The sequence below is a fragment of the Lipotes vexillifer genome, unplaced genomic scaffold, assembly GCF_000442215.2.
Source record: "Lipotes vexillifer unplaced genomic scaffold, Lipotes_vexillifer_v1.1 scaffold250, whole genome shotgun sequence".
Lineage (NCBI taxonomy): Eukaryota > Metazoa > Chordata > Mammalia > Artiodactyla > Lipotidae > Lipotes > Lipotes vexillifer.
The window spans coordinates 1,717,551-1,730,814 of record NW_006785198.1 but is presented as its reverse complement, the minus strand read 5'-3'; the positions used below and the strand labels follow the sequence as shown (position 1 = coordinate 1,730,814).

The 13,264-nt window shown below is 33.7% G+C and overlaps 1 protein-coding gene across 1 annotated transcript in view; it reads left to right on the top strand.

Moving 5' to 3' along the window:
• COL24A1 (collagen type XXIV alpha 1 chain) overlaps positions 1-13,264 on the top strand; it is a 382,692-nt gene that overhangs the window by 157,622 nt on the left and 211,806 nt on the right. The window contains exons 21-23 of the mRNA XM_007457245.1: positions 5,650-5,703; positions 6,965-7,009; positions 11,046-11,099. Coding sequence (XP_007457307.1) covers positions 5,650-5,703; positions 6,965-7,009; positions 11,046-11,099 — 153 coding nt within the window. The remainder of the gene's footprint in view (positions 1-5,649; positions 5,704-6,964; positions 7,010-11,045; positions 11,100-13,264) is intronic.

Here is a 13,264-nt window from a genome sequence, read left to right as displayed (position 1 = left end):
CATTTTTATTTGTCTCAAGATATTTTCTAATTTCCATTTTGATTTTGTCTTTGATTCTTCAGAAGTGTGTTGTTTAATTTTCACCTAGTTGTGAATTTTTCACTTTTCCTTCTACTATTGATTTCTAGTTTGATTCCATTGTGGTTAGAAAAGATAATTGGTATGATTTCAATCTTATTATATTTGTTAAAAACTCACTTTGTGACCTAATATGTGAGCTATGCTGGAGAATGTTTTGTGTGTGCTGGAAAAGAATGTGAGTTCTGCTACTTTGTTCTGTATATGTCTGTTAGGTCAATTTGGTCAATGCCATTGTTCAGATCCTCTGTTCCCTTATTGATCTTCTATCTGGTTGTTGTATCAATGATTGAAAGTAGGGTATTGAAATCTCTTCCATTTATTGTGTTGCTCTCTCTTTGTTCTATTCTGTCAGTTTTTGCTTAACGTATTTGGGTACTCTGATATTGTGTGCATATTTATGAATAATAGTTATATTTTCTGGCGAATTAATGAAAAAAGTTATCATTGGTCAATGTCCTTATTTGTTTCTTGAGATAGTTTTGACTTAGTCTGTTTTATCTGATGTATGACACCCCTGCTCTCTTTTGGTTATCATTTGCATGGAGTATCTTTTCCATCCTTTCACTTTCATCCTATGTGTGTCGTTAAATCTAAATTTAGTCTCTCATAGATACAACTATGGATGTTTTTTTATTCAGCCACTTTAAATCTTGATTGCAGACTTTAATCCATTTACATTTAAAGTAATTACTGATCAGGAAGGACTTACTATAGTCATTTTGTTAATTGTTATTGCTTTCTGTCTTGTAACTTCTTTTCCCTCTTACATTTCTTGCTATTTTCCTTTATGTTTCATTGATTTTTTTTTGTAGTGACATGCTTTGATTCCTTCCTGATTTCCTTTTGTGTATCTTTTATAGGTATTTTCTTTGTGATTACCATGGACCTTACATAAAACATCCTATGGTTATAATGCTCTGTTTTAAGCTGATAACAACCTAACTTCAACTGCATACAAGAGTTCTACTCTTTTTCTCTGTGGAAGATATTGAGAGGAGTGAGATGATGAAAGAGATGTTTTAGGAAGAATAATAATAGTAAATTATTGTTATGAATTTGGTGAATGCATAGGGAAGAAAAGCAAAATACCAGTTCAGAAACTGTTGCAAACACTAATCAATGTGCAGTGAATAAGAGGAAGGAAATAATATTTATTGAGTCTCTGTTATATTCCAGTTACCATTTTATTTGTTGTAACAAATAAAATTTATTACCTTATAATGCTTATGATAACATGATTCTACAGATAAGGATACTAAGGTCATGCCCCTAGTAAGCTTCAGAGCTGGAATTCAAACTCAATTTCAGAGTTTATACATTTTACATTAAAAATTTTTATGTGTTTCCATTATATATATCATACAGGGTGAAGTAAGTCAGAAAGAGAAAAACAAATATCATATATTAACACATATATGTGGAATCTAGAAATATGGTAGAGATGAACCTGTTTGCAAGGCAGAAATAAAGACACAGATGTAGAGAACAAACATACGGACACCAAGTGGGGAAAGAAGGGGTGGGATGAATTGGGAGTTTGGGATTGATATATCCACAGTAATACATATAAAATAGGTAACTATTGAGAACCTGCTGTATAGCACAGGGAACTTTACTTAATGTTCTGTGGTGACCTAAATGGGAAAGAAATCCAAAAACGAAGGGATATATGTATACATATAGCTGATTCACTTCGCTGTACAGCAGAAACTAACACAACATTGTAAAGCCACTATACCCCAATAAAAAAAAAATATTTAAAAACTCAAAAAAAAATTTTTTGTGTTTAACATGATAAATATGAAACATGTACACAGTTTTAAAAATAATATTGAAACAAACCCTATTATTGGTAAGAAATAGATCATTGGAATCCCCTTGTGCATCCCTCACTAATCATATCTGTCTCTTCCCTTCTGGCATTAACAACCGTTCTCTTGTTTTCGTCATACTTTTACCATGTATATACTGATAATATTTGTTATTTTGCTTGTTTTTGAAATTCATATAAATAAAATCATACCACAGTAAGTCCCCTACATATGAACCTTCAAGTTGCAAACTTTCAAAGATGAGAAATGTGCATTTGCATGTCCAGTCACGTAAGTTAGTTCATGTGTCTGGTGTGCATTGTCACGTGCATGTGTCCTCTACAAGTGGTTGTGCTTTTGTATACTGTACAGTACTGTATAGAGTACAGTAGTCCAGTATCTTTATTTCAAGCCCAGGATGTCCAGAAGCAAGCATAAAAGCAGCAGTGATATATATAGCCGATTGTGTTAGTTGGGTATCTAGGCTAACTTCGTTGGACTTAGGAATAAATTGGACTCACGGACGTGCTCTCGGAACAGAACTCATTCGTATATAGGGGACTTACTGTATATACATTCTTCAGTTACTTTCTTCTTTCACTCAGTCTTATCTTTTCAGCTCATTCTAGGTTGATCCATATTATTACAGCATGTTCATTTTCACTATATAGTAACACACTGTATAGATATACTACACTTTTTTAATTGATAGAACTGTTGATAGATATCCTTTCTTGTGGGTATCTTTTAGTTTTCATAAATCTTTCATGTATGCTTGTAAAGACTGTGTAAACTCCAATTTGGGGATTCAGTTTTCTATATATGGCCATTAGATCAAGTTTATTAATTTTGCTATTTAAGGTTTTTCTGTTCCTACTGATTTTTATCTGCTTGACCTACTAATTTCTGGCAGAGATGTGTTAAAATTTCCTCTCTAATAGTGGATTTATCAATTTATCCTTATCAGTTTTTAATGTATATATTTAGAAGTTGTGTTACTAAATGCATAAAAATTGTCTTTTCTCTTCCTAGTGAATATAGCCTTTTATCATTATTGAGTGACCCTCTTAATGCTAATAATCTGTTTTACCTTAAAGTCTATTAGATCTAATGTTAATATAATTACTCCAGCTATTTTGGGGCTGGTAAATCACTTGCATATCTCTTCCCATTCTTTGAAATTTAATTTCCCTCATTTTTATGTTTTGGATGCGTTTCATGTAAACAGCATATAACTAGTTTTTTTCTCGCTTAATACAGCTTTTATTCTTTTAAGATTATAAGGTAGTCTTGGAAGAGAAAGGAAAAAGGAACCTGGGCTTATTTGCCTCCCTGAAAGGGTTATTTTTGGTTTTTAGTCAGGGTGCCACTTCCCTAGGGTAAATAGCTGCAATGAGGGAATAGCAGAATCTAGTTCTCTTAGATAACTCACCCCTCTTCGGGTTACACCCTGGGTATGGAGCTAAGCCAGTTTCTTAAACATATACTCCAACCTAAAACTGTACCTTTATCAATGCCTTTTGAGACCTTGCAATTGTTGATAAGTTTTTGGTGTATTCTTATTTTTAACTACATGTTTTATTAACTTATCATAATTCAATACAAAATTATTTTCACATGTTAAAAATTTTCTGATCCTCCCAGAAAAGATTTTGCTTCTTCATCTAAGTCCCCTTTTTCACTTTGCTCATACTTCTATTTCTGTTACAACTCATATTCTGATTTTTATTTTAAATTGCCTTCTCCCATAATAAATTATGAATTCACTGAGAACAGGGACTGTGTCTTATTTATATTTGTATACTCCAGGCCTCATGTTGTACTTTTTACTGGACCTTACACATAGTAGAAAATTAATAAAATGTCAGATGAAAAAAATGAATGAACACATGAATTAAATAATTAAACATTAGCTATCCTGTGGTGGAATTTAAATATCACAGCATTCTGATTCTGACCTTCAGTCTAAACATTTAAAAACCTGTTACTTAGAGTTCTACAAGAGCATTTTGGATACTAAGATTTAGAAGTCATTGTATCCGTTAGGATTCTTTCAGTTGTAAGTAATGGAAACTCAACTAAAATATGATTGTATAAATATGTGAGAAGTTTAGGAATTCAAACACAACTATCCTCAGGACCCCCCAAAATATCGTAAGAACCCAGTCACTCCATTCGTTAATTCATTGATTTCATTCTCAGGTTCTCTCCCCTTCATAGTTTCCTTCTGTTTAGGTTTACATCATCCTTAATGCTATTCTGTCTTCCCAGTTGTTCCACTGTAGTCCAAAATTTTCTTTAGTTGGACTAACTTGGGTTTCTGGCTCATTACTGAACCAAACACTGTTTCTAGGGATGTAGAATATGCTGACTTAGGTCCCTGTCACATGTCCACCCTTAAATTTAGTCGGGTAGAGTCACCTCCCCTCAAACCACATGGGGAAAGACTGTTTCCTTAAGGAAAATTAGGATGCTTTTGCCTGAAAAAAGATGAATATATGTTGGACTTGCATAGAACAGTATACGCTCATTTCAATAATCCATCTCTTCCTATTAAAAGTAAGAAAGCTGTGCAAAACTTCTAGGTTATTGCCTAAACTGATGCAGTTTCTTGAATGGTGCTTATGTACAGAATAAGCCTGTGATAATATATTACAGACTTTTAAACCGATGAAGTTTTTCATTTTTTGATTGTGTTAGAACACAGCAATGATAGACCAAGATATATCATGAAGGAAAGATTCTCATGCAGTTTTGTCACTCTGCTCCATTCCAAACTAAAGATCAGTCACCTGGGTAGAACTGTTACTTGGCATAGTTATTTGTTACAGTTAAAAATGAGATAAAACCATTTAATGGTTATAGACTTACTAAAAGCAATAATGCAAAGGTAGTTTTTAAAAGAGATTTACTTAAAACTTTGACACATTGCATAGTTGGGGAACAGAACAAAATGAAAAATGTTGCCATGTTGAAGAGATGATATACAGTGTTTTCTGAAATAGGAAGATTTTTGTTTTAGTTACTTGGATGAATTGTTATTCAAAGAGCATTTGAGGACTTCCCTGGCGGTCTAGTGGTTAGGACACTGCCCTTCCACTGTAGGGGGTGCAGGTTCGATCCCTAGTCGGGGAGCTAAGGTCCCACATGCTGCGTGGCACAGCCAAAAAAAAGTAAATTAAAAAAAAAAAGTATTTGATTTTTAACAACATGCATTTAGATTAACAAAAGTATTCTTTTAATCTTGAAATTCCTAATCATGTTCAGATTGTTACTTTCTTCTGCAAAATTTCCTCTCTTTTCACTAGCCTGCATCAAAAAAGGAAGTAAGTTGAACATTTCATATGAATGTGTTCCAGACTTTGCTAGTCTCTTAACAGATATTAAAACACTATATATCTTCTCCATCTGTTTTCAGACTTTGTGGGCACTCTATTATCTTTTTATTGTACTAGTATCAGATTAACAATTGGGCCTATTGCTTTAAATTTAGGAGTACTTTTTATGAAAAGGTGTCTCCATATGGAGCAGATTATGTGAACATTAATATATTGTTTAAAAGTAAGTTTATCATATGTTTTCCAACTTTTTGGATGGCAGGCAGTTTTCTGCTTATCTATCCTCCCATCCCATTTTGATAACTTCCTAATGGGAAATGAGTGGTACCAAATAGTATTGCACATCTGAGATTAATGCCTATTGAAAATGTATTAATTGAGCTAAAAATTTTATTGTGTGTCCTTATATTGCTTTACAGGGGCTCATTGGAAATAGAGGGCCTCCTGGACCTCCTGGTCTCAAAGGAACTCAGGTATGAAGTTCCTTTAATCAATTTTTTAATTCAGATTTTCCTTTTTTATTTTGTGTGGGACTTTAGTTTTTGCTCAAAGAAAACTTTGCATTAGTATGGACGATTTTTGCCATCGAGAATTTCAAGTTACCATGGAATGGAATTTGGAATCATTTTAATGTTCTGAATTCATTAAGTGATTTATGTAGCGGTGTCCATGGAATGTCCGAAGAATCTGAGCCTAGAATCTCACTTATATGTACCGGAATTTATATTTAACATTTGTGTCTATTTTATATTTCTAACCCATATATTATATTTTAATTGAATTATGGACTGAGCAAAATGTTTTTAAATAAATAAAATAGAATATATGATTTCTAAAGAGATCTGTAAATGTTCAGATGTGGTAAATATGAACTATTTATTTAAAGGTAAAAAATCAGTATGTTTAGAAAATATGTCAATAAATAGAATAAACACATTTATTACCTTTTAATTCTCTTAGAGAAAAAGTATAAAAATTATTTGTTTTAAGTTTTTCTATTCTCTATCCACCCATACAGCGTTTAATCCTTAGAAGAATGCACAAAATTTTATATTTTATGACATTATAACTGATTTGATCCCGAAAATATTAGATCTGTAAATTAGACGAAAAGAAACTCTAAAAAAAAAAAAAACCTAAAAAAAAGAAAAAAGAAACTCTAGACATTAAGCTCCATTTGGGTAAGATCTGATATAACTTTATCTCTAAGGCTTAGGACAGAACTGAGACTCAAAAACATATTTGCTGAATGAATTAAGTATCAGAATGTGCCAAGAGCAAACATGTTCTGTACCAATAATCTTTTAATATACCAATGTGTATTGATTTCCATCTATTAAGAACTTGAGTTTCTCTCTGTGTCAGAGGTATTGAGCCCAAGAAAGTAAAGGCTGTCCATAATTCACAGTCTCAGTTATTCCTAATCCAGATTTTTGTGATACCCTAATCACTTTCACTCTTAGCTGCCCTCAATTTTCTATATTTAACTTATATCATCTGCCAATTGAAAAATAACCCAGTAGTACAATACATATCCCCCTTAATGTAGATATGAGGTTGTCACACAAAAAATTTAAACATTATGGGGTGATATAGTTCTAAAATACAAGAAAATCACAGTATTATTTTCATTACATCTCAGAAAGAGCTTCAGATTTCAGGATAAATGGAATAAGGTTTACATTTTTAAATACTTATATCAGGCCATGACATGTTCTTATCTTCTTTTTTAAGGGAGAAGAAGGACTAATTGGATCCTTTGGAGAACTGGGACTAAGAGTAGGTATCATATAAATAATTTTCGAAGCGTGCTTCTCCTAAAGCAACTGTTTTGTAAATGCTTTTTAATGGCACCAAATTTTAAGTTATAGCAAAGAGCCAAGATTATAACAAACTATAGCCATACAATCCCCCCAAATAAAATAGACCTATAAGTAAAATTTTCCAGGGATATTTTAAATGATATTATGCCTGTTACATATTTACTTATTCCTTCAGTTCCTTCAGTCTTACGGTCTTAGTAATTTGTACAGTTTATTTATAAAGTTTCTCAAAATGTAATATGAAGCTAAATACATTAACCATTTTAGTAATATTTTGGAAATTTCTGTTTTCTGAGTTTGTCAGTAAAATTATGGAAAGCAAATAAGACGTATTTTCTGTCCAACATTTTTTTTTCCAATAATATTCTGTGGTAATACATGAATTTCCTATTTTCAAGTTCTGAAAATGAATTTTTTAAGAATTTGGGGATGCATGACAAAAGTTTACAATATCACGAAGTAATTAAGGTGTGTGCAACACATTTTAAGAGGCATTATTAGACTCACATGAAATACATCTCATTCTTTACTTGAGAACATCATATTGTACAGGTTCTTACAGTATTTTTACATTTAAAGAGACAGTAATTCTTTCTTTTCCACCTTTACCTAACTAGCACATATACTGCCACTCTCTTATTGAATGGAAAAGAAGAGTTGTCTTTGTTTTTCATTTTTTGTGAGGTGAGTTATATAACGGAAAGACCATTGTTATTTGTGCTCCAGTATAATTGGTCTTATTTAAAATTTACATCCCTAGAAAACAGGAAAACCATGTTCACCTCTTGCCTACTCGGTCATAATATTTGTTATTAATTGTTGCTACTATTGGTTGAATGTTAATTTAGGCCTAGTGTTGCTCTAAGTTTGTCACAGGAATCATCCCTAATCTGAAAACAACTCTGCAAGATATTGACTGCATTTTTAGATTTAAAAAAATAAGGCTTTAATATTGTAGGCTTAAACATAACATGCTCAAGATAACCGTAATATGACAGAACTTAAACAGGACCAAAAGTGATGGCTCCAGTACCGATGCTCTGAATCGCTTGATTTCAAAGAGATTATAAATATGCCAATGCCTGATACCAGTGAGATTCTTTCCATAATGTAGATAATGATGTATAACTATTTCTTAATATACTGCAGTGCCTGAGTATTACATTATTAAAGATGAAAGAAATATTCCTGCTAAGGCTTTTTCCAGACAGTGTGAATAAAATGTGTTATTAATTATTTTGTAAATATCAAAGTCCTGTAATGATTTAGATCTTAACTACATTTCTTCTTTTATATCTGCAAATTGATTAGAGAGCGATATTTAACAATAATAGGATAATTTTTTATCCTTTGCTCTATTTTGTGCTTGGTAGGGAACCACTAGACAATTTCAAGCAAGGCAGAGACCAAAATTAGAACAACCTTTTGGGTGGATGTCCTAAATATAATTTTAAGTTGCTAAAGTTTTTGTATGTAGTCAAAACAGAATGAGAGCCAGAGGGTTGTTTTGTTTTGCTTTATTTTATTTTAAGAAAGAAAAATATGCGAGTACTTGTTAATGAATAGGAGTAATAAAATCCAAATATATAATGCCTAGTAGATATTATAAATTAGTATTCTTTTTAGCAATCTCCCCCCACACTTTTGCTACTCCTAGAACACATTGGTTGAGGTATAGTGATCTCCTTAATCAAATCTTGCATAATCAGACATCAGTTGTTTGATATTAGAAACCACCTACTGTGGATTACTCCAGGATATTGACTTTCTCTCCTTCAGGGATCTTATCCTCTACTCTCTTCAGCTACTTACTGCTATGGTGAAACCCTTGACCTTGTCATTACCAGTAAGAGCAACCTCTTCATTTTCAATTTTAAACTTCTCATTCCCCAACCATCATCCCCTTTCTTTCTGGTGCATTCAATTCATTGATTCTAATGCCATTCCATTACTCCTTATCTCTCTCATCACCACATATCCCTACTCATCATGCTTAAAACATTTTAATTTTCCCTTTGATAACATTCTATTTCCATACCCATTTACTTTCACATTTTTAAATCATTATTTTATACTTTCTCCTCAACTCCATTTACTTCTATTAGCCCTTTACCTCGCATCTTAGTTCCCTGAGAAGATTGAAGTAATCAGAACTTTCACAAGTTTCTACCATCACTTCAATCCCACCTCCCTGTATCTATGCCATTTACTGTGCCTTCTCTCTTGTTATTGTGGATGAACAGGCCATTTTTCTAGGTAAGGTCAAAACTTCCACTCATTCACTACATACTACATCGTCTTGCCTACTGAAGAACGTTGATCCAGCAGTTTTCCCCACTCTCTCCTACATCTTAACTTTGTTCTCTTTAATGGATCAATCCTGTCAGCATATAAACATACTATTATTTCTTCTGGCTTAAAAACAAAAACAAAATTTGTATTGACTCCGGTTTTCCTACCAGGTTTTACTTTTCTCTCCTTCCCTTTTCAGGAAAACTTCTCAAAAGTATTGGATTTACATGCTTTTACCAATTTTTCTCCTCACCCCATCTGCTGGAACCATTCTTGTCCCCACCACTCTGAAACAGTTGACCTTATGAAGGTCATTAATGACCTCCATGTTGCTGAATTCAGTGATCATTTCTCAGTCTTCATATTACTCAATATTTATATCCCTCAGATTTGACAAGATCATTCTCCTCCTGGAAAGACTTTCTTCACTTGTATTATCTTCCTCCTAGTTCTCTGGCAGCAGATTTGCATATTTTCCTTATTTCTTCAAAGTCTAAATTTTAGAGTACCCCAGGGCTTGGTTTGCGGACTGCTCTTTGCTATCTACACTCACTGCCTAGATGAGCTGGTCCATTCTTATGGCTTTAAATGCCATCAAAATGCTGGTGATTTCCAAAACTATATGTTCAGTTCAGAACCTTCTACCCCTAAGCTCTGCACTTGTATTAACTACCACAAGATCTCTCCACTTAGATGTCTAACAAAATTATCAAACTGACATGTCCAAAGCTAAGCTTTCAATTTACCCTTCAAACCGGTTCTCCCACAGTCTACCTCATTTCATTTGGCCCTTTAGTCAGGTTAAAGCTGAATGAACTCATTCTTGAGTTCATTCTTGACTCTTCTCTTTCTTTCACATTCCACACATGACCCATCAGCAATTCCTGGAAGCTCTGCTTTCAAACTATATACAGAATCTTACCACTTCTCACAGCCTCCTCTGTTCCCACCCTGATAATGCCACTGTTGTCTCTCACTTGTATTATTGCAGTAGACTCCTCTTTGGACTCCCTGCTTCTGCTCTTACATCAGAGTGATCCTGTTAAAACATAGATCCTGGTGCTTCTCTTCTCAAAGCCTGCTAAGAGTTAAAGCCACTGAGAGTTAAAACCAAAGCCCTTACTGTAACCTGCCAGGCCTTTCGTGACCTGGCTTCATATCCCCCATTCACTTCTTATCCCTCTACTTCTTATTAATCTCCTCTCTTACTCTCTCCAGCTGCATTGACTCTTCATCGTTTCTCCAACACACAGGCACATTCTTGCCTCAGGGCCTTTACACATGCTCTTCGCCTCTGCTTGGAATGCTCTTCCTTCAAATATCCATGTAACTTGTGCCTTTTTAAAAGTCTTTACTCACCTCTCAGTGAGGTCTTTTTTGGCAGTCTTACCAAAAATTTTAACAAAACTACCACAACAGTTTATATCTCCCTTCCTGCTTAATTTGATGTTCTTCAAATTTACCACTACCTAACATACTAAGTATTTTACTTATTTTTTTTAATTATCTTACCCTAGAGATGTGCATGGCAAGTAGACAGTCAAACATGGTAGAATGAATGGCTAATGAGTTTGATGAAATGCATTCATCTAATAATTTTGAAATGTTTCATCTCATAGGGTAGTCTGAATTTCATAAATTAGGAAACTTTCAAAAATAAGAATGATTAAACATATTTTTTTTTTCCTGTTCTCTTCTAGGGAAAACCAGGTCCAAATGGGTATGCAGGTGAATCAGGACCAGAAGGCTTGAAGGTAAAGCAACTGACTTTATTACCAATTACAAAGTATAATTTTCAAAAAGATAAAGTTATGACTTTCATAACAATATAAAATAAACACATGTCAAAGATTTTATTCAACTCATTAATTGAAGGAACCAGTCATATGTTAAAACTTGTTCAAATATTGAATAGCATTTGAAATGCTATATGTCTTTATATCTATATCTGTATATATGTCTATAAATATCTATGACTATAACTATGTCTATGTAATTGGATATGCATTTTAGTAAAGGAATGTTCAGATGTGTAGTTAGATACAGGACAATAAACCATAACTTTGAGGGCTGTCTTCCACTGGACAGAAATCTACAAGTTACTATAACTTCACTTAAAAAATTTATGTGTGTGTGTGTGTGTGTGTGTGTGTGTGTGTGTGTGTGTGTATTTTCACTAAGTCTGGGTCCTTTAATCAGTAATGTACAGTAAGTCTAAGTAAGCACATACCCTGCATAATCGTTGGGTGTTCTTCATACTTTTATGACATTGAAAAAATGTGTTACCTACTTTCTTGCTTTGTTTTCAAGTACTGTATGATTTTTTTGTAACACCAGCAAATATAAAGTAAGGCAATGGGGCTTCCCTGGTGGCGCAGTGGTTGGGAGTCCACCTGCTGATGCAGGGGACACGGGTTCGTGCCCCGTTCTGGGAAGATCCCACATGACGCGGAGCGGCTGGGCCCGTGAGCCATGGCCGCTGAGCCTGCGCTTCCGGAGCCTGTGCTCTGCAATGGGAGAGGCCACAGCAGTAAGAGGCCCGCGTACCGCAAAAAAGAACAAAAAACAAACAAAAAAAATAAAGTAAGGCAGTGGTTTTATATGTCAGCATTAAGGTCTGAAAGAAACTAACTTATAAGAATTGTTGATTTGTACAAATTTAAAATTCAATGAAAAATTGAATTGCATCACAGATTTATTGCTAAATTTCCTAAAGCTAGAGTTCATTATTTATTTTAAACTCTTCGTTTTTGTGATATAGAAACTAAGGAAAAAACCAAACAACACTTTTTGAGGTCAATTAATAAAGAAATATGAGCTAAAATATTTTTTATTGTGTCACCATGTCTGTTGCTGAAATTATCTTGGGAGAGTATGTGTACCTGACTCTCAAGTTACATAGAAAAACTCCCAGAAAATAGAAGCACGATATTTATAAATAGAAGGCTTAATTCTCCTTTACTGTATTTAATCCCTGTACTGCCAAATAGCTCTAAGAAATCCACCTGTGAGCTACCATCCAGTCAAACTGGCAAGAGACCAATCAGTCATTATTGACATCCTGCCTTCTCCCTAGAATTACACCAGCATCTAGGTGGCATCTGTGTTACCTAGGAAGTGAAGGAAGTTCTTTAATGTTCAGTTCTCATACTTGTTTCTGAAATTTCTTCCTTGGTGTATTACATAGCTATTCACTAGGACCTGGCACTCCCTCAGGGGAACCTGGCACTCTGGGGGTTGGTTAAGGGTCACTGACTTTCACAGAACTCTGGGATCTCTATTCTCTCCCTAGGCCTGGGGAATTATTCCTCTCTGTCTCTTTTTGCCCTCAAAGACAACTCACCTCCTACATTCAGGCTCTTTGAAAACTAAAGCATGAATGTAGGTAATCTGCAAGCAACTTTTGCTTTCTGCCTGTTAACACAGACCTCCCTTAAGACTACGTATCACAAAGGGTCCATCTCCCTAGTTGGAATTTGAGAGAGGCATTGGGTAAGGAGGAGAAAATAAAAGAAAATTAATTATATATATGTCTATATACACATACATATTATGTATATATTTATATATATATACGTAAAATCCTACCACATTATTTTCTACAAAAGCTGTCTAATGAACTATCAGTCAAAAACTAGAATTTCCAACCTACTACTACAATGTTTTATTCTTTACTATTTATCTAAATGTGTACAGAAATAGAAAAGAAAATTTTTATAGTCTTTGAAAGTTTATTTCAAACTGATTACCTATATGAATATTAGGTTTCAGTGCTTAAAATCAGCACCATCCAATAGAGTATGTAATACGAATCACAGATGTGAGCCACAGTAAAAAAAAAAAAAAAAACCTACAAAAAAAAGCTGGTTCTTTGAAAAAACACAACAACAAAATAAAAAGCCCCTAGCAAAAAAAGGAA